The 21752-nt window shown below is 41.7% G+C and overlaps 2 protein-coding genes and 1 pseudogene across 4 annotated transcripts; 2 read left to right on the forward strand and 1 right to left on the reverse strand.

Moving 5' to 3' along the window:
• The first annotated feature begins 1868 nt into the window (after positions 1-1868).
• LOC136495406 (synaptonemal complex protein ZEP1-like) lies at positions 1869-10794 on the forward strand. Its single transcript, XM_066491343.1, is given in 21 exon segments — positions 1869-2019; positions 2156-2307; positions 2407-2456; positions 3209-3416; positions 3494-3508; positions 3511-3618; positions 4301-4399; positions 4726-5402; positions 5498-5746; positions 5839-5967; positions 6048-6116; positions 6214-6324; positions 7088-7195; positions 7270-7380; positions 7467-7553; positions 8784-8873; positions 8961-9053; positions 9185-9268; positions 9354-9416; positions 10015-10145; positions 10659-10794. Coding segments are annotated over 19 exon segments (2601 nt in total). The 5' UTR covers positions 1869-2019; position 2156; the 3' UTR covers positions 10114-10145; positions 10659-10794.
• A 647-nt stretch (positions 10795-11441) lies between these two features.
• Positions 11442-15464, forward strand: LOC136495409 (sugar transport protein MST1-like). Of its 3 annotated transcripts, none has more exons than XM_066491350.1 (4): positions 11442-11586; positions 11877-12199; positions 14103-14735; positions 14845-15464. In XM_066491350.1, exons 1-4 carry the CDS (start codon positions 11451-11453, stop codon positions 15283-15285), a joined length of 1533 nt encoding a protein of 510 aa, XP_066347447.1. In that variant the 5' UTR covers positions 11442-11450; the 3' UTR covers positions 15286-15464. The 3 variants fall into 3 exon arrangements, with proteins under 3 accessions (XP_066347447.1, XP_066347449.1, XP_066347448.1); XM_066491352.1 differs by having other exon boundaries at positions 11447-11586; positions 11784-12199; XM_066491351.1 differs by having other exon boundaries at positions 11454-11586; positions 11839-12199.
• A 1307-nt stretch (positions 15465-16771) lies between these two features.
• Positions 16772-20203, reverse strand: LOC136496637 (probable plastid-lipid-associated protein 2, chloroplastic; annotated as a pseudogene).
• Between the last annotated feature and the right edge of the window lie 1549 nt (positions 20204-21752).

The following is a 21752-nucleotide window of genomic DNA, read 5'->3' on the forward strand; positions in this document are numbered from 1 at the left end:
TGGAAAAGTTTTGCCAGCACAAATACCATGATAATACTTAAAAAGGAGCAGAAAAAGTACATCATAACAAGAGGTTTCGTGTCTGGTTGTTACGGTGGCTAACTAGCATCTTGAAGAGACTTTTTAAACCTCACATTTTAAAAGTATGTTTTAGATCTTATGGTCTAAGACTTAGTTAGAAAAAATTAATGACTAAAATTTTAGACCATTTTAGTCACTTGAGCGGTAAAGTTTTGAAAGGTTGGCTAAACTTTAGACAACATTTCTTAAAAGTTAAATGGTCTAAAGTTTAGTCATGAGATTCAACACAAGGTCTAAGCCATCACTTTGGAGAGCCATTTGAATAAAAATCGCTTTCCATATCTTTTCGTCCTCCAACAGCTTGTCTATATCTTGTGTGCATTCTACAAAATCAACCCCACACTGTATCTTTGTTTAGCAAGAAATATAGAATAGATGATGTATAGAAGTTGTTTGATGTTTTTTTTTTTGCTAAAATCTAGGGAATGATATAAAATGACTTTTGAAGCTACTCTTAGTTTCGACGTTCTCATTTTTTTTTACTTTTTTAAAGAAATTGTTTTTAAATTTGACCATATATATAATGGATTATTAATATTATGATGCATAATATGTATTATTAAACTAACCGTTGAATATATTTTATGATAAACTTATCTGAAGATATAAACGTTACTAATATTTTCTACTAACCTAATCATTTTTTAAAAAAAAATTGACCAATACAAAATCCTAGACGGCATTTTTTTTAATAGAGGAAGTACGCCTTTTATGACAAATCATGCGTCCAACTCTTAAGGGCCTGTTTGGATGCCCTGTTTTAAACTTTAGAGCTAAAATTTCCAAATAGGTGGTCTAAAGTTAGCTATAAACTCTAGCCCATCTCACATTAGAGCTTTAAACATAAAAAATGAGTTAAAATGTTCTAAAGTTTTTAGAGCTCTAAAGTTAGAGAAGGGGATCCAAACAGGCACTAAGTTCGGCAAGAGAATGGAGTTTGGAAAGAACAAAATAAAGGTCTACCATGTCAAATCTAGTAAGAAATAGGAGAGGGCTACCAATCAGTTCCGAATAAAATGTAACTTTACAGTTCCAGCGAGACATGTGTTTTGGTTGGTGATAAGTCTTTATTCTTAAGGGTCATTTGGATCCTTTCATTTGGAGGAATTGAAATTTACTTAATAAATTAGGCTATTTGGTTTGGAATTTGACATTCCACCACTTTTCAAAGTCCATGTATAATCCTATCTTAAATTCATAGGGTGGGAGATGAAAATTGATTCTATAAATCATCATTCTATATTTATACTTTGCAACTTATAACACGCTCTTTAACTCGTTCCCCTACGACAGAAATGCAACCCATAAGTATCTCTCTCGTATAGCCAATAATAATATACAAATATAATCCATATACAACATATTAGCTTAATTAATATGTGGCTAAATTATGATTAAATGAATTCAATTACAAGGATCTAAACGAGGCCTAAAGGTTATTAATTATACTAGTTAGGTTTTTTATACCAAATTGTTTATCTAATGTGCTAATAAATATTATTATTGTTTCAATTATTTGAAACCAAAATGTTTCGCTGACCATTGGCAACGTAACGCCCACGGAAAGAATAATAAAAAAGGAAAAAAAGAAAGAAACACGAAAAAGAGAAATTGCAAAAAAAAAAAAGTGAAAAAGAACGGCCCAGGAGAAGGCCCGCGTGCTGTGCTGGCACTCTGCCTGGGCCGAACAACCGACTGTACTGCCGCCGTCCGCCGCGCGCCGCATTCGTTTAACTTCACCCCGCGTGCGCGTGCGCGCGCGCTTGCTCGCTTTCTCCCCACGCATCCCCATTCACGATTCACCATCACCCGCGTGCTCGGTGCTCTCTCTCTCTCTCTCTCTCTCTCTGCGACGACTGGGTGTGGGCTACCGCCGCCGCCCTACGCCAGGTGCCGAGGCCTTCGTCGGTCTCTTCTCCGGCGACGAGCACCCATCAGGTATTCCCACCCCTTCTCGTCCCTTCCTGCCGTGCGATTGTGCGAAACCGAGCACCCAAACCCTAAGCTATTTGGCTATTTGATGCCTACTAACTTTTCACCCATGTCCTCGTATTGGGTCCGCCACCGTTGACAGGATGCAGAAGCTATCGGGGTTTAGGAGCCTCGAGGGGTTCCGATCCCTCGCTGGATCCGCCTCGACGGCCATGAAGGCCGCAAACCTCAGGCCCTCCCCGGATACTGGGGGTACTTCGTACGGGAGCTTCGCCAATCTTAAGATCACAGCAGGTTCTGATTTCGTTTTTGCCTCCACTTTGGTTTGACAAGCTATATTAATCTATGTGTCATTACTGATGTTTTCTCTTGGAATTTTTTGTTTGGTTGCAGAGAAACTGGTCAAGGAGCAGGCTTCAGTGAAGACTGATCTAGAAATGGCGGTATGATTTCTCAACATTTTGCAACGTTTTTGCCTTATGGTGGAACTTTACTTGCTCAATATATAGCTCGTATGATTCGATTGCATAAATTGGAATCATTCCTGAAATTTACCCTGGTTGTTTGAAGTCGATGCCTGCACTCTCTATAGCTAGTCTGCAGCTCGTGATTTTACTTTCTCTTTGCAGTGTTTCCCTTGTTTATTTCCCTGAAAGTTACATATATATTTTGTATTGAGTAATTTGACCCTTGGTATGTTGGAATTGGATGTTGTGCCTTTTCAGTATCACTGGAGTCACTCTCATTTGTGTAAAAAAAGGATCACTCTAATAATTTTCTGGATGCATGTACCCTTTGAATTCATACTTTTCCTCTGAAAGAGCTCTGAACATTGCTCACTTGCAAAATCTGGGAAGTCCACCTTCCCATTTGTCACTGTTTTGTTCTGTATGTTCTTCTTTTGTGCTGATCCTGAACTTAACTAGACAAGAGACATTGCCTCTTAGGAATCTATTATGTATTTTAATAAGAAACATCTGTTTGGTGCGGATAGTGCTATTAAATTCAGAGTGACACAGTATATGGCATTGTTCAGTTACCTTTCGTGTTGCAAATGTTCTGGTGCAATAGGTTAAATTGGCTCAAGTGTGAAGTGAGTTTATAGGCATGTATCATTGTTTTTCAACACCAACTATTATTTTGGTCTTCGTCAGGATTTCTTATTACTGATGCATATCGTTTTATATGAATTCAGCATGTCAAATTGAGAAGAGCAACAGAACAGATAAACCTTTTAGAGGGAAAACTTCAACAAGCTGTGAATGAAAATGCAAAGCTTAAGGTGAAGCAGACTGAAGATTCGAAGCTCTGGCAGGGATTAGATTCGAAACTCTCCTCAACAAAGACCTTGTGTGATCAACTGACTGAAACACTGCAGCAGCTAGCTAGTCAGACAGAACAAGGTAAGTTATGGTGACATTTACTTTGCCCAACTGTTGTTCAAATCTGACTGGTCACTGGTGAAACAATACACCTACAGCTGAGGAAGATAAGAAGTTTTTGAGGAGATGCTTGGGAAGAATTCCAAAGATCTGGATGCATTCAACTGCCTGTTGCGTGATTTATCAACAAAACTGGAGGATGCAGAACAAAAGATAATTTCAGGTTGGTCGGTCTATGAACAATCCACAACCAGCACAAGTTAATGGAGATCTGTTTAGAATCAACAACTTAGTAACCTTATACTATAACTGTGCATATGTTCTGTACCTCTGGGTACACTGATATGATACATTAATATTGGTTCTCCCTCCTGTCACATTTTGGCGTTGCATCACTTGCTCCACAACCTTCTGATCATTCCTTTGATGAATGGTGGAGAAAAGTTGATAATGCTGCTAGTGGAGATCTGAGGAAGGGTCTGAATTCTCTAGTCATTCTTGGAGCCTGGAGCATTTGGCGGCATAGAAATGACTGTGTTTTCAATGGTGCAACCCCAAATGTTAATATGGTTCTGGCTTTGGCAAGGGAAGAGGTCCATTGGTGGAGCCTGGCAGGGCAAAAGGGATCTCCCTTCTCACTGCCGGAGGAGCAGCCTAATGGGCTGCTGTAGTTGTTGGGTCGTCCTTTTGTTTTAACCGGTGATTTAGTTTCCATGTACTAGTGTGTGTGTGTGGGTTTGGGTCTATGTATGACTCTCTTCTTCTATTAATACAATGATACACAGCTCTCCTGCGTGTTCGAGAAAAAAAATGATACATTAATATCTGAGTAAACAATAATCTGCAATGTTCTAAGTGTTTCTGAAATAATGTGACAATAAAGTCTCTTGTCCTGTTAATTTTAGGGCGACAGGAGATGTTGCAGATCAAACAAGAGAAAGAAGAGATGGATCAAAGTTACAAGGAACGACTGTATTCAAATGATACTACGATAAAGGAAAAAGGTATAAGTTAAATTTTCTGTAACAAATGATGTGTCAGAATTGGTATTGGTCATATAATTAAACTGCATCAATAGGATACAGGAACAAAGTAGCTGGGAATGGGCAAGTAGTAGAAAAGTAGAAATGTGATGAATAAGTCCATAAAATTGCTGACTTCTTTGGTTCCTTTTTCTATTCATTTTAATATCCCACTTGTTTCATTCCCAAACTGTGGTGGGAGTTTGAGGAAATGGAATACGATATTTCATCCAGTGGTTTCCACTTTGAGGTGTGCCTAACATGCAACAGTATTAACCTGAATAATATAACTTAACTTATATATGCAGATTCCCTCATCAAGCAGTTGGAGGGTTCAGTTGAGGAAAATAAATCCCGCTTGATATGTCTTGACTCCCGCTTGCAATGCATGGAGCAAGAGCTGAAACTAAAAGATGATGTTTGTACCAACCTGAAAGGAAACCTAGCAAGCAGTGAAAGTGAAAAGAACAGCTTGGAGCTTATGAATAAGGGACACATTCTGGAAATTGAAAAACTATGCCAGGACAATAAGGATCTTAAGGAATTGCTTAGCAGCTTCATGGTTAAAGTAACTGAGCTAGATAAAGAGCATGCCTCTGTGTCAAGTCATGTGTCTAGGCTGATTTCTTCATTTGAAAGGTTCTATGAAATGGCCCAAGAGGAGAAAATGCTAATGACAAGATCTTCTAAGGATAATTTTGAACATCTCCAAAGCCAGTATGTAGATTTGACGTCAGAAAACAATGCTCTGAAAACTGAAATTGAAGAACTGAAGTCCAGACTCATAGAGTTTCAGAGAACTCAAGAAATTGTTATGGTTCAACATGTTGAGGAATGCCAAGTGGCTGAAGATAAGATCAGAAGATTAGAGTCTGAAGCTGAAGTTTCTGCCTCCAACATCAATCAGTTAGAAAAATTAGCTTCTGAACTACAAGGGAGAATTCAAAAGTTGCTAGAAGATTCTACCCTTGCTGAAAATCACAAGGTTTGTCAACTATCTGGCCCTGTTACAAATTCATTTGCTATTGAAAAAATATTGATGATGTGTAAGCTTCCTTACTCATGATATTGTATATGCAGCAAGAGTTGCTTCAGAAGATTTTGAAGCTAGAATCAGATAATCAGGAGCTTCTAGGCCAAGTGCAATCCATTATGGAAGAGAAGTCTAATAATGCTGAATCTCTGCAAGGAGAGATAACTAAGCGTGACCAGCAGGTTAATACACTTGAGAATCAGATCAACCAGCTTCGCAGTGTTCTGGATGAGAAGGAGCAACTCTATCGTTGTTCTGTAGAAAGAGAGAAGATTTTGGAGGACCAGAAATTACAGGTTTGTGTTTTTTTAGATCTTTTAAATATCATAATGTGATGGTTTATAGATAACATAAGTACTTAACACAGCCTTTTGAATCCAATGCCCAGGTCGAAGCATCACTTTCTGCAACAGAGTGCCAACTTAGTGAGGCAAAAAAACAGTATGATCTCATGCTTGAAGGTGAAAAGATAGAGCTATCCAAGCATTTGGAAGAGCTATCTCTCAAAAATGACCAGGTATTACATTTCTATTAGTTGCGGAGTACTTTGGCTTCTGGATCGCAAATAAGTTACAGTTTTGCAAATGAAATTTACAGGCGATCAATGAAATCCGTAAGAAATATGAACTTGAAAAGATAGAAATTACTAATGCCGAAAAAGAAAAGGTAAGTTAGCTTCTATTTCAGAAATTATTTGTGCTAGATGTCTAGAATACTCAAGTTATTCTTATGCCATAATTTTTATGAATGTTTGGAAATTCAGGCAGAAAAGCTCATAAGGGAAATTGAAAACAAATGCAACGAAAAGATATCACAGAACAAGCATGATTCTGAGAGGTATTTGATTTGCCTTAAGGAGGAACATGGCACAATGGTAAGTTGAACGAGTTTGGTTTTCTTCATTTTAAGCAATTAAGTTTACTCTTCCTTAAGACTTAGTGCATGTGTTATGAGTTATGACATGGAATGATGCAAAATGTTGGTGCTGAAATAGTTGGACAAAGTAAGCCAATGCGTTAAGGTGCTGATAGCTTGGACTTTTATACAGACTTGCATGGAGACTTTCTTTTAAGGGTTCTCTGCTGAAAAGGTTTAGTACATCAAAATGTTACCAGACGTCCTCGGTGTTCCTTTCTTCAAATTGCAGTTCCTAAATGGCCTTGCCATGTTGATAAAAAGAAAACCATACCAAAATATCCTAAGGTCAATTAGTTTAAAGATTATTTCTAGTACTTTAGGGTGAGCACTGAAGATGGGTTTAGTGATTTACATTATATTCATCTGGCACACAGCTCATAGCATACTGCTGACAAAATTGGAGGCTCCAATAGCACTTTGGTTTCCGTTTGGTTTCGCAGCAGCTTAGATATGATATTCCACAGCATGATATCCAATAAACCATTTTAAAATTATGTTCCTGTAAAATTTTAGGCTTTCAAACTGTTGTTGCTATAACTTATGGACCTACATTGCATAACTAGTGAAATACTAATATTTTTTTTAAGAAGTCTTATTTAACTGTTTTTTACATGGTGTAAAAAATAGGATGTAATTAAATGCTACACAGTAGCTAGTTTGATTAAAAGTGTGTATTCCCCCCCTGAAATGACCATGAAGGTTGATTTGCTGATATTCAGGTGGCGAGAATTCAGCAGGATAATGAGCATAAAGAGTCAATTCTCCAGGCTCATCACAAAGAAGAACTGCAGCGCATTCAGTCCCAGGCTGAGAATGAATTGAGGGAGGTCAGTAACAAATTCTGCAACAAGCTTTGATCATGGAAGTTTTCCAGACTGATGAAATCTGTATAAATATGCAGAGGCTGTCATTGCTCAGAAAAGAGCATGAACTTCAAATAAAATCACTAAGGATGCATCATGATGAAGAATGCCAGAGGATGCAGGAGGAACTGGAGCTTCAGAAGTCCAAGGTGGTGATTGCCTGATTGGTATTTTCGTCGTTTTGACTTTTGAAGATAGTCACTTTAGTAAATACTTAAAGCATTCTATGGTGCAGGAGGAGAAGCAAAGAGCATTATTACAATTACAGTGGAAAGTAATGGGAGAAAGTCAACAAGTTGATCAAGAAGTGAACTCTAAGAAGGTTCTGTCTACTCACCAAGTTTGGATACGTTCATAACTAAGTGATGTACATGTCACATGCATTCAATGTTTGTTTTAGTGTATTGATTGCATAGCATGCTAAGCCTTGAACATAATTATGTAGTCAATATGTTCTCACTAAGTAAGGTCAATTGTCTCACGGAATGGATACCTTGTGCAAATAGTTTTTTGTAGGTTCTACATTAATCAGAAAATATTTTTTTCTAGGTTCCGCATTTCTAACATAGTGTTCTGCCCCTACCGAGAGAATCAAATTGACAAAATAACTTAATGGTATTACACTACTATGGCTCTACACCTTTGTGGCCTGTTATTTCATATGCAATTAATTGGGCCTTATTCTGATTGGATTGCAATGCTGTTTTACACCCTTCGATGCTTTTTAGTTCATGTTGTTTGGAAAAGCAAGTGTAAAGCATCCATAATTGTTAAAGTAGTATCATGTTTGGAATGCACATATGGTCCAGTAGCACTACTAATGAAAGAATATGTTATTTTAATTTTCAATTTGGCCATGCAATCATTAATTCAAACAGAAATTAAATATAACCATTAGTTTCATTTCTGAATTTAAATCTTACATGGACATACTGCAGCATGGTTTGCTGTGCACTTTTGTCAGTTTGTCTTCTTTGAATTCATTATATGCTTTGATTTATTTTATATGCATGGACTATGGACAAAGTGTAGGTTTCAAGCCCTCCTGTTCTGCACTGGGTTGCTTTGGCACATTGTGATTTTCATTTGATTGTAATCCTACTTATACTTTTGTTGCTTGCAAATATCTGAACAAAATCTTCATTCAATGCATGTATATCCTATTTTCTGGAGTACTAGTAGCTGTGTTTCATATTTGTCATCCTGATCATAATTCTCTCTAAATGGTATTACTAATTTCTTAGACGAATCAATGAAGTAGAAAACATTTTGGTTCATCTATCTTAATTACTAAGGAAATAGTCTGATAGCTAAGGAAATATGCTAAATCTCAAGGTAGTTTTCCATCTAGATTTTGGCGAAGTGCTTTTTGAAAATTGTTAGAAAAATGCATATGAAGTTTCAACATGTTGGAAGCACAAGGCTGGTCCAAATTCCTATCTTGTTTTTTCCCTGTTTAAGTGAGATATCAGTTTATTCTCCTTTCTAATTTAGCTCGTCATGATGCCTTGTACATGTTACTCAGTCCTTACGAAGTGCATAGATTTTTCAGGAATACTCTGTTTCGTCGATTAAGAGGAGAGATCCATATGGAAGAAAAGAACATGAGGTCCAGTTGGCAAGTCCGGAGACCAAACGGAAGGTAAGATGCCATTATTTTCAGTGGTAGGCTGTGCAAATACACTTATTTGAGAAAGTTGGAATCAAGTCTTTTTTTGCTATGTTTCAGGATGTAAACTTACCTGGGATTTTAGAATCACCAATTTCGAACATGTTGAGAAAGGTAGACAAAGTGTCTCAGGACATTCCTAAACATAGAAAGGTGATTACTTCAGCAATTTCTTTATTTTTTGTAGCTTGAGCTAGCATAGGTCAGATTATGTTTTCCTGAATGCAATAATTTGTGAATTTTATATTATCCTGTGGGGTTTCTCACTTCTTTAGTTAAAATAGGTAACACACCATGAATATGAAGTTGAGACAGCAAATGGAAGAATCACAAAGCGCAGGAAAACTAGGAGCACTGTCATGTTTGGTGTATGAACTTTTACTGCATTCTTTACATTTTCTATGCATTTTACTAGCTATCTGTTTCATCCATGTTTTCTATCATATTTTTTAGGAACCGAACACTCAGAAGTCTTTGCATAATACTGCTGACAAAGATGTTACAAAAATAAAAAAGGTGTGATGGTTCTGCAGGGTGACTATTTTCTTATTTTCTATTCACATTCTTACATAAAAGAATCCACAAAAAATATTTTTCAGTGAACCTTATTATGTTCTGTTAGATCAATGCTTTATGTACAATTGTTGAGTTCTAATCAAATTTAGAAATCCTTTTTGAACTTTAGTTTTTTCTAATCTATGGTCCATATGTTGTTTGTAATTTCCTATAATTGCTATTTCTATTAAAGTTTGTGACATAAGCACATTCATAATTGACATCATACGACATAGCTAACAATTTCTCAAGATGTGGTAAGCATGATACTTCCAAAGGAGACTGTATTTTGATGAGCTTCCTTCCATACTGTTTTTTTTGTTTTTTATTTATCATTACATGACTGCTAAATTCTACTTGTTTTCCTACTTTGCCTATGATTGCTGATGGAGTAAATGCATCTGAATCGAACCAAAGTAACCTCTGCTCTGTGTTGTGTTTCATCATGTAACGGAGTTGAATTAGAAAGTTTTTAAGGGCAACTAATCAAGACATAATTATTTCCTATACATTGTGTATTTTTGCAACACTGACAGTTATGATGTGCTGCATCCTGCAGGTTCCTACAGGATCCCGTGCACATCCTGCAAACCTTGGTGAATTATTCTCTGAGGGTTCCTTGAATCCATATGCTGACGACCCTTATGCTTTTGGCTAGAAGGTGATAACTTGTTTGCGTTTGAAAAAAAGGTGATAACTTGTTTCCTCCTTGGCAGATTTTACTTATTGAGCAGTACTACACTAGTCATGCGACACTGAATACACCCAATACTGTTTCATTTATCATTTATTAACTTCTGAAGAATGGCAATCTTAACCTGGAACTTGCATTTTTCGAGTAATTTGAACTGGTTAAGACAAGACTAAATTCAACTAGAGCTGTTGGATGACCATAACTATGGTTTGAAAACCATAATATAACTTGGTACCTTGCTGAGTCCGTAACACATTTCTTGTTAGTAGTTTACCTATTCTCACCAAGTCTAGTTCATGATTTTGGGTTAGCATCGATTCCAGTCTTTTTATTATCAACAGTTTGATCAGCAGAAACTGCCAAATTTGTTTCTTACCATCAGTATGCCATATTTTGGCCTGGAACTAAGCATTACATCTGCAAATTGATAGTGAATCCTTTGATGGGTTATTCATGGGAGTATAGGTGTCTTTCTGGTCTTGAAATTTGAACCGAATCTCGTCTTGCAGCTTACGCCTGGAAGTATCATCTTTGCAAGCACGATGACGAATTCTGGAACACAAGTACCTCCACCATGTTGAATCAATAATCCTGCAGCCTTTCCCTGGTCATATGTCCATCCTAGTGTACATGACTGCCGTTCACTCGTGTATCTTAACCTGTGAAGCATTGCTACTGCAATAAGCATCATGATTGTCTGATTTTTTTTAGATTAAGACGATTGTCTGATATGTAGGTGATTTGTGAACGAACCGTACATGTCATAACTACGGAGTAGCGGAATATCCTCAGATAAAATGCTTACCAGCCTCAGCATAGCTACTGGATCGGTATGTTTGTCTGATAATATGCCGTCGACCGTACATTTGTGAGTGAACCGTACATTGGTCTGATATGCCGTCGACCGTCGTGCGGTGCTGTTGGATCGGTATGTTTGTTCTTCCCGCCGGATGCCAAGACCCGGTCGAGTCCATGGGCTCGGTCTGGACGTGACACCGGCACAAGTGTTTCACAGAGATAATATCTTCAGTGCTCACTGCCTGATCTGAGCTCTTGCACATGGCATGATTTGAGTTAACGCCATGCCAGTCAGTGTCAAAATATTGCTCGCACCAATAAACGTGGTCTCGCCATTTCGATATTACTAGTCGGACTTCTTCAACTTGTGCTCTATATATGATAGCAGTTTAAAGCTGAGGAGAAACCCTATATCTATATGCCTCTTTCATCTCCGAAGCAAAGCGAAGAGGAATTGGACAGGGTTCTCTGTTCTCTCGCGGCAGGGGACGAATAGGTGAGAGATGGCCGGAGGTGTCATTGTTCCGAGCGATGGCCCTGCCACGGACTACGGCGGAGGCCTGACGCTCTCGGTGTTCATGACCTGCCTTGTGGCTGCCTCGGGCGGCCTCATCTTCGGCTACGACATCGGCATCTCAGGTGCGTGCGTGCTACTGCCACTTCTTGTGCTCAGTGCTTTAGTAGCTCCATCTCATGCACAACGATGCATGCTCCAACTTTGCTTGCCTGCTCGTATTAGTTCCCGGACAGCTGTTGAGTTAACTCAGCAGAAAATTCTACATTCAAAACAACAAATTCTGTAGTTGGTAGCTTGCTCTGAACTCTGAACGTCTCAGGACGCCTAGCCTGTTCGTCTGTTCCTGAACTGAAACACGGTGATGACTACTATAGCTGACCCTGTTGAGTGTTGATTCGATCATCAATGCAAGGCGGCGTCTCCGAGATGGAGCCGTTCCTGCGGCGCTTCTTCCCGCGCGTCCTGGAGCGGATGGCGGCGTCGGCCAAGGGCAACGAGTACTGCCTCTACGACAGCCAGACGCTGACGGCCTTCACGTCGTCGCTGTACGTGGCCGGGCTGTTCGCGTCGCTCGTGGCCAGCCGCGTGACCAGGGCCATGGGCCGGCAGGCCGTCATGCTCATGGGCGGCGCCCTCTTCTTCGCCGGCGGCGCCGTCACCGGTGGCGCCGTCAACATCGCCATGCTCATCGTCGGCCGCATGCTGCTCGGCTTCGGCGTCGGGTTCACCAACCAGGTCAGTTTCAGTGTCCGCCTCCGCCCTGCCGCACCATCCGGCAATGCGTCACATCAGTGGCGGATCTAGGATTTCAAACATGGGGGTACGGACCTAAGCGATGCTTCACGATGCAATTCGCTAATGATATAATGATGACAACCTAATGACGATAAATAGTTAGGTATATGAATTTAATGATAAAATTCATCAACATTCATACAAAGATAGTCATTGTCAAGGTCTTGATAAGCATATTAGTTTTTTGGTGATTCAGCGTGGAAAAATAAATGTTTTGTGCTTTATTGAGTAGCCCACAAATAAAGCTAAATCACTATTCCTCGTAATGCCCTGACCGTTCTAAGAAACTAAAATTAATTAAACAAGATCGAGATTCAAACTTCACAAAAATAACTATAATATAATGATGATTTGGAAGGGAAAAAGAGTCAACTTTACATATTTATCTTTCATAACTCGTTTTATGATTTTTACCTCGTACTTGTGCTATGTGTGCATTGGTTCATTTTGGGCTTCCAGGCTTTAGAAGAAAGAGTGCTAGTATGCTACGTACGGGTTGTTTTTCCGCTTGGATGAGCATTATTTGAGCTTAAGATATTGTCGTTTGATAAAGTGTTTAGATATATAATATTTTATAGATATACATACATAATTTTTTTACAAAAATTTTGGGGGTACAGCTGTACCCCCATGCACCTACACTACATCCGCCCCTGCGTCACATGCATGTGCGCCAGAGAGCGAACCGTCCAAAGTCTCCGGCTGATGACACGGACTTGACTTGGCCGCTTTTCACTGCAGTCATTGGACATCGCGGTAGACTTTTTCACTTATATACATAGCTATTACGGAGTACTACGTACTAAACTACTAATTAGTTCCCGGACAGTGAGGTCATGGACATATTTCGTACTAAATAAACAGGTCATTAGAATTATCCTAGAATGAAAGATCACTGAGATATTTTTCGAGCATTGTTGCTTAAATATTTTCAAAATTGGTGTTAAACACCAAGTCCACGATAGCGAAGCGAGTGCTGGCCAATATATTGGATAGTCGCGATTGATGACGCGGGCATGTGGGATCCGCGGGAACAAAAAAAAAAGTATCTTTGTTGACTTTGTTAGTCCAAAGCTAGAACTGTCCTATCCGGTATGTCGGTACTCGAGTAGAAAGTGGATGAAAATTTCCCTTTTTCGAGGAAAAAAATAGTACTAGAGTGGATGACAACAATGATCGATACGGCGTAGCCCTATTCGCTTAAGCTTATCGGCCAGAATTCGTCTTATTTTTTCAGTCATGAAACAGTGTTTTCTCCCCCAACAAATTAGCCTTATAAATCAACCGTAACAACAATAAATCCTGCCGAACATGGCCTGATATATAGCCGCCACTAGGTGATCGCCGAACTGTACTCTGTCGTAGTGGGATCGGATAGAGACGGTTGGTGCCATGCATGGAAGCTGTGAGTGTGACAGCTGCGAGATTCAGTGACTTGGGAGACGAACGACAGTTCGTTGAGAAGCCTTTTCTTTCCTGGTAGGTAATCTACTGTAGCTTGCTTGGACTATTGGGTCCGTACGCCGTTTTCAATCCCCACCGTGGCACGCGACCTGGAGCCGAGCCGGGTCTCCGCCTTGGTGGCTTGGCACGAGATCGCCAACGCCAAACAATGGGATGTTGGCATGTTGCCAGTTCAAAAGTCAGCTTGTCAGGACTCGTGTGTCTTTGGCTCGATGGTCTTGTCATAATCAAAAGGGCAAATTGGCAAAAAAAAAAAAAAAATCTTCGTTTTCTTTTGGACTCGGTAGCAGTCGCCATTAGAGCCCATCTGTGAAGCGATGTCCTTACTGAAGGCCCATTAGAGCCTGTTTAAACTTAAATTTGCCAAACCACACTGCAGGCCGCGCCTCTGTTCCTGGCCGAGATGGCGCCGTCGCGGTGGCGGGGCTCCCTCACGGCGGGCTACCAGTTCTTCCTGGCGCTTGGGGTGCTCATCGCCAACCTCGTCAACTACGCCACGGCGCACGTCCCCTGGGGGTGGCGCGTCTCCCTGGGGCTCGCGGGCGCGCCGGCCGTCGTCATCTTCGTCGGCGCGCTCTTCCTCACCGACACCCCCAGCAGCCTCGTCATGCGGGGGCGCGCCGACCGGGCCCGGGCGGCGCTGCTCCGGGTGCGCGGGCGCGACGCCGACGTGGAAGCCGAGCTCAGGGACATCACCAAGGCCGTGGAGGCCGCGCGCCAGAGCGAGGACGGCGCGTTCCGCCGGATGGCCACCAGACGCGAGTACCGCCCGCACCTGGTCCTCGCCGTCGCCGTGCCCATGTTCTTCCAGCTCACGGGCGTCATCGTGCTCGCCTTCTTCGCGCCGCTGGTGTTCCGGACCGTCGGGTTCGGGAGCAACGCCGCGCTGATGGGTGCCGTCATACTCGGCGCGGTCAACCTGGGCTCCCTCGTGCTCTCCACCCTCGTCATCGACCGCTACGGACGGAAGGTGCTCTTCATGGTCGGCGGCATACAGATGGTCATCTGCCAGGTATGTCATGTTTTATTTTACGTGGATGCATGACTGGAGGATCAATGTGTGTTGTTTCTTGTGGTTTCGTCTCTAATAACTAACTCTTGGTTCTCGAACGACGACGAAGGTTGCGATTGCTTGGATCATGGGGGCGAAAATCGGCAAGGGCGGCGAGGCGGCAATGGCGCATCCATACGGCGTGGCGGTGCTGGTGCTCACCTGCCTGCACACCGCCGGGTTCGGGTGGTCATGGGGGCCGCTGGGGTGGGTGATCCCGAGCGAAATATTCCCGGTGGACATCCGGTCGGCGGGGCAGGCCATGAACGTCTCCATCGGCCTCTGCCTCACCTTCGTGCAGACGCAGTCGTTCCTCGCCATGCTCTGCCGCTTCAAGTACGCCACCTTCGCCTACTACGCCGCCTGGGTCGCCGTCATGACCGTCTTCATTGCGCTCTTCCTGCCGGAGACCAAGGGCATCCCGCTCGAGTCCATGGGCACCATTTGGGGGAAACACTGGTACTGGAAGAGGTTCGTCGACGACGGAAAGAGCGACGTGGCACTGACCTAAGGTGGGTGATAGACACATGAAGAAAAGGAAAAGAACAGAAAGAAAGCACCGGTGTGGAATGTGGACTTGTAATATTTCAGTGTCTGTGGCGCGACCATTTGGCATGCCAACGTGTATTTATATACTCGTCGTTGTGATTTCGTGAATTGTGATTACAAAAGTACCCTCTAATGTACTCCCCACAGGAAAGAATGCAATTCTAGCACGGTGTTATGGTTTAGTATCTTAAGTTTGATCAATTATAGATAAAAATATATCAATATTTATGGTATCAAATAAATATCATTAGATTAATTACGAAATGTATTTTCGTAATAAATTATTTTAGAGCCGTAAATGAGAATAATATTCACTAGAAATTTGGTCCAATATGAATCACTTTTGATGGCACGTAACTCGTAGCTGCATTCTTTTTTTTTGGACGGAGGGAGTACCATGATATACTACAGTAGCTTGCTCGAAAATTTTAGGTTCTGTTTGGAATATAAAAAGTTTTACATTAATTTAGTGTCATGTACCGTTTGGCGACTTCTCATTCCAGAAGAGAACCTTTCTAACGGCGCTGGTCTCACATCATAGTTCCATTGAAGTCAACCACAATCATCGAAACAAGTCAATATTTAGAATCTGCCATGGTGCTATGACACCTTTTGGTTCGTTGGGCTGTGTATTGTCCAGATTGTGATACGATTAATAACCAAAGGAAACATGATGCTAATATTGTAGGGTTCGAATTTATGATCTGAAGTAGGATCAATGTATCACTCCGTCTAAATTGATAGTTATCTTCACCTGATGGGTGAACATGACCTATTCCCATGGTAATGATATAGGTAATCATAAGGTGGCGAGGATGCCGATGAAGTCAACTACACCCGATTCCCCGTATCGAGACTTAGTTATAGGCGCAGCCGTACTCTTGGGGCGATGGAGGTACCCATGGTAATGATATAGGTAATCATAAGGTGGCGAGGATGCCGATGAAGTCGAACATAAAGGTTGCAGTAGAATAGAGCACACAAAAATGACGAACATGCGGGGCACCCTATTCTACAGCACTATTCCAGTGGTATTTTTTAGCGAACGAACAATGTTTTCGTCTCAGAACAAATCAGTATAAGCATCAACATAAGCCAAATTTCAGCGAAACGAACGGGGCAAACAGATCCTAAATTAGAAAATTCAAAAGAAACACCAATTAATCAACTAGCAGGAATGAGAACCCCAATCAACGATCAATAAAAGACTCTCTAAGACAGCCCATCAATACGATCAGCGACACGAGCTCTAGATAGGGGCTGGCAAGAGAGAAACCCCCAATCAATGATCAAGAAAACACTCTCAAGTGGTGGATCAGTGTGATCAGCAACACAAGCTCAAAAAAAAAATGCTACCCCAACTAGAGACCCTCATGGCGACCTTCCTGAGGGCACGTGTAGAAGCGGAAACTTCAGTTCTGAATTTAGACCGATACCATGTAGGAGAATAGAATTGTATGATATTGGATAGCTTGCATGGAGCGTCTTGGGTGATATATACAGAGTTTATATAACTTGGGGATTAAACCAGTCCTAGTCATGATATACTCTAATGACACGAATTGTATTCACAAGACAACACGGCACCCAAAAAAAAGAAAAGAAAAGCATAAGCAGTATAACTACTCCAAGGTTCATCTTCAACGATCATATACTCGGGATTTTGGATCTCAGTTTAGAAGAGTACTTCCCTCCTTGAACAGCACAAAGATGCTGCTGCCATCGCCTCTGGAGATCCTGAGCTCTTCGTCAAGGTAGGTCGTAAGCAACCACGATTCGGCGTTGTTTGTCCTGATCGGTATTTTCAGTGGAGGCTGATCAGATATGGTCTTTGCAACCGAGGATGCTGCATTTTCGATAGAAGTAAATATGCCTTTCAGTGGACTCAGGTCGATGTTCTGTCCAAACAATTCAAACTTCTCTGGTAGCACAATGGAGTCGGTCAACTGTGGTGTACCAACAATGCCTTCATCAAATTTGATCTGCAAGGATTCAGAATCATGTGCTCAGTCAGAACCATTTATAGCAGAGTTCACTCAGAAGCTCTATGCTCAAGTATGGCAAGTGGGTTTATGAAGGCATGCATTGCCCTATTTGTTTGTTTCCAAGGCAGAGTTATTCGGTGTTGTGAGCACTCCCAGGCATTGGATCTTAAACCGCCTTAGATCTCTGCTTGGGAACAGACCTGCCTGGTAGGGTTCAAAGCAACAACCTCGTACAACCACAAGATCAACCGAGGCCCCAACCGAGGCCCCATTTAGTGGAGGTCTAGCCAGCTCTGGCTCTAGTTCCTTCATGCAATATAGCTGAACTATAGCAAGGAAACATTTAACTCTATGAGATTCAAGTATTCAATCTTGCATGAAAAAGCCTAACACTCTATGAGATTCAAGTATTCAATTTAACTCTGAGATTCAAGTATTCAATTTATTCGTTTTCTTGACTTCAATGAACATTTTGGCCGCGCTACTACGTCACAGTATTCATACCTAGGAGACACAAAAGCCATGCACTTCCTCCGACCAAAAATAAAGTCCATTCGGACATCAGCACAATCTTTAATATGACACTTTCACTAACAATATCTTTATAAATATAAAGTCTTTGATGGAAAGGATTATACATATGAAAATGTAGTTCATAATGAACTAGTAAGGCTGATCTTATGTTGTTAGTTCATATAGAATCCTCAATATTGATAGTCAAAGGCAAAAGATACTTAATTCAGGAGAAACCTACAGAGACTCATATTTGAAATCACAACAAGTAAATCTTTACAAAATTGGGTGAATCTTTGTTGTATATCCAAAAAGCACCAAATTCAATTCAACTTCATTAAATTAAATATTTATATATTATGCCGTCTAGGTATGCCAACAGGACAAACATTATTAAACAGAGGGAGCAATTTGTGAATCATAGTGGAATTAAGATTTAAGAACATCAATGCATGTGAGTGTCTGAAATAGTCATGGTAAACTGCTTTCAGTCATAGAAGATGAAAAATGGATACTTAGACTACAGAATTTCACCTGTACGCGCTTGGGGCTTCTAATTTCAAATTTTGCATTGGTGGCAACTGAGGTCGTAGCCAAAGGTCCTGAAAACTTGATACAGTTTTGCACTGTGAAGTTCTCGGAATCAATGGTCTGTGATATTTCCTCCACCTTCACGAGCTCAGGCAGATTTCCAAACCCCAACAGTGGGAACAGTTGGGAAAATTATGTGTACCTGAAATCACATAATCAATCAGACTCCTAAAATTCTTAAGGCTGCAGCAGAGCAGCAGTGTAAGTTAACAACAGTTTCACTTCAATGGACTTGTGCGATATTCTAGTTGGTCAGTTTCAGAAGCCTGAATTCTGTTAGTCACGATGTTGACTGCATGTGCAGTGATCAAAGCAGTGAAGTGGAAAATAAAAATCGATAGAATTCCTTTTATTTTTTTTCTTCCAGTCCAAAAATCATAATTGGTACATTCTCAACAAAGTGATAGCAACACCCAACTGACATTGTTTGTCATGTAGGTTTGTGCATCTGCAGAACAAAACTGAAACCACATTCCGCATACTTGAAAGTCAATTAGGTATGTGTGCTCTGCAAGCTCAAAATATTTACCAGGTGAATAAGCAACAACAGAAGTGAAATTTATTGTTGGGCCACACAATTTTGTAGCATATGTGGGTTCTATTGTGAACCTTGAAAGGAATCCGACGCTCTTAGTTTAACTAGAGTAGGATAAAGCGATTTCTGAATCTAAAGTGTTTTCTCAAAAATCAAAGACTGGAACAATTTCTCAGTAGACCATGTCGTGCTGAAATTATTCGGGGAAAAGAAGGAAAGAATCAGTTCGTAGAAGATTCTTAACAATTTTTCATCAGCCAATACCAATCTGAGAGGTAAAATCCAAAAGAAAATCGAACAATAATTGTCCCACTCAAACTATGCAGTTTTCAGTATCGATCAAGCCGTACGCAGAGTAGCAGATTTTAGCGCCCACTTGTAATAAGCATTCAAAAGGCATGAGATCAATTTCACCAATTTAAAGCAAACACAAATTTGTAGAAACTTTGCTGACAACACAAAATATCAAATTGTACAAGTTTTCTATCAATCACTGTACCAAACTCAGAAGTGAAGTCAGAAAGGACGTGGGCAACAAATTCCCCAGTTATGGTGAAATTTCCGGTAAAATTAGTGCCCTCTTGTCCTATAAGTTCAGGACACAATCAGATGAATTTCACCGACCACGAGAGACAACGGTACTACTCCAGCTGCTGAAGGGGGGGAGAAAGAGACCGGGATCAAAAGGGGGACGGTTTCTTACGCGAGGATCCACTTGCCGTTGAGGAGCGTAAGCGCCTCGGTAGGCGCCGGCGTGGGGTTTCGCGTCTCGAGCTGCGTGATGAGCTCCAACACCTTGGCCCGCGACTCGCTGGACGCCCGCAGGCCCCGCTCCGTGCCGTACAGCGCATCCTTCAGCTGCGCCTTGAGCTCCGCGACCTCTCTCGCCTCCGGCGCCTCCGGCGCCTCCGCCACCGCGGTCCCCGTGGCAGCGGACCCGCCCTCAGGCTCCGGCCCCTCGTCGTCCTCGGGCTCCGGGTCACCGCCCGCGCCCGGCGGCGCCGCCGCCGCCCGCGCAAGGACAACGCGGCGGGCAGAACGCAGGGGTGGGAAGCGCGGTGGGTTCGGGAACGCGAAGGCGCCGGCGCTGCGGCGCTTAGACGAGGACGAGAGCGACGGGGATGGCGCGCGGAGGACGAGAGCGTTGAGCAACGCGGATCCCGCCATGGTGCTGGGTTCTGATTCTGTGCAAGCTTTCTCCTTCCGTACCTTTGTCCGGCTTCCTGTTTTGTTTCTGGAAATGGTGAAGCGTGGTAGGGTGGTACTCCATTCATCCACAAAAAATATATAGAGTTCTTATTTTTCGAAATCAAATAATTTAAAAAAAATAATATTTATGATACGAAATAAACAATACTAAATTAATTACAGAATATATTTTTATTATAAATTTATTTAGAGACATAGATACTAATATTATTTACTAAAATTTAATTAAATTTGAGCTAAGGGAGTAGATGAGAAAATGTATTTGTTGGAGAGTCTTACTCTTACACTCCTCTTGAGCGTGCGAGAGAGAGCGGTTGGTTCTTTTCCTCAATTCAATGGACCATGAAAAACGTGGACCTTGAAATACTATAGCAGAATAAAACTGGATGAAAATAGAGTAGATATTTATCTCTGCACAGGAAAGGGGGAAATGGGGCGGGCAGCGTTTGCGACACACGTGAAGGTCGGAGAATAGAAGTCTAGCAGGGCGTTCGGGTGGTAGCATTTGGATTGATTTTAGATGGTTTTGGATGATTGAATAGTATTTTGTGAGAGGGAATAAGTTGAAACAAGCGGGAACAAGTCGGGACATGACCAGCCGAACGCCCTCTAGAACTCTTCCTATAAAGGGGCCGTTCGGTTAGGCCATTCCCGGCGGGGAATGGCCAGGAATCAATCCGACACTATGATAATTTATCAAAGAAATAATGCGGCCGGGATTCAATCTCACGTAACCGAACAAAGCGTAAATGGGCGTGCCTCCTAGGCTCACATTGAAGTCATGAGAAACCTTCCAAATTGGAGCCGGCAAAAAAAATAGCCCAAAGCATGCAACGATAGAACATTACTACATGTATAGTCCTTAAACGTATCTCGGTGTGTTACACTATAGACTTTTAAAGTATATCATTACAACACTTAATTATAGTTTGGGTCTCACTTACATCTGAAACAAGTCTGGACCCTTCACCTTCATCTATATAAACATTTGTACGTGGCAACTAGGAGCTTTGTTGCTCAATAGTTCCAAGATAGCCTCTCGTACTCTCCCATTTTCAGATCCCATACTCCTGCTCTGCTTTGCTCTTGTTTCACGAGTGGATAGCTAGGACGCGCTGTGTTGTCTCCATGGATCAGTAGTCGAGCTCGTGATTGTCGGCTAGTAGGTGATATGTGAGGATGGACATGCTCCTCGTCACGTGCACATAAGGTTAGGGTTGGAGTGAAATTGCTTCGATTTCATCTAATTTCGTTGGTTTCAAGTACAATTTGTTGATCTAATGCAGCGTGATGAGAGCGGATGCTGATTTTGGGAGTGGGAAGAGGACTACATCGTGGTGTTGTAGGAGCTAGAAGCAAGGAGAGGGGAAAAGAAGAAAAGAACAAACATGGAGAAGAACGTGCAGTGCGGGCTGTGTTTCAAGCAGCTACTGTGTTGTCCCTGGAAAACGGAGAGTCGACCATATTCTGGACTGACAGATGGTTGAATGGTTCGACCATCAAGGACATTGCGTCGGCGATCTTTGCATCTGTGCGCGCCCGGAAGCGGAGAGCAACTGTGGCAGAGGCGCTCAACGACCACAACTGGGTACGTCA

This window comes from Miscanthus floridulus, chromosome 12 (genome assembly GCF_019320115.1).
Source record: "Miscanthus floridulus cultivar M001 chromosome 12, ASM1932011v1, whole genome shotgun sequence".
Classification (NCBI taxonomy): domain Eukaryota; kingdom Viridiplantae; phylum Streptophyta; class Magnoliopsida; order Poales; family Poaceae; genus Miscanthus; species Miscanthus floridulus.

Coding starts and splice junctions, on each gene's coding strand:
- LOC136495409 (XM_066491350.1), top strand. CDS start 11,451: ATGGCCGGAGGTGTCATTGTTCCGAGCGATGGCCCTGCCACGGACTAC. Junction 11,587..11,876: donor CTACGACATCGGCATCTCAG/GTGCGTGCGTGC, acceptor CATCAATGCAAG/GCGGCGTCTCCGAGATGGAG. Junction 12,200..14,102: donor GCGTCGGGTTCACCAACCAG/GTCAGTTTCAGT, acceptor ACCACACTGCAG/GCCGCGCCTCTGTTCCTGGC.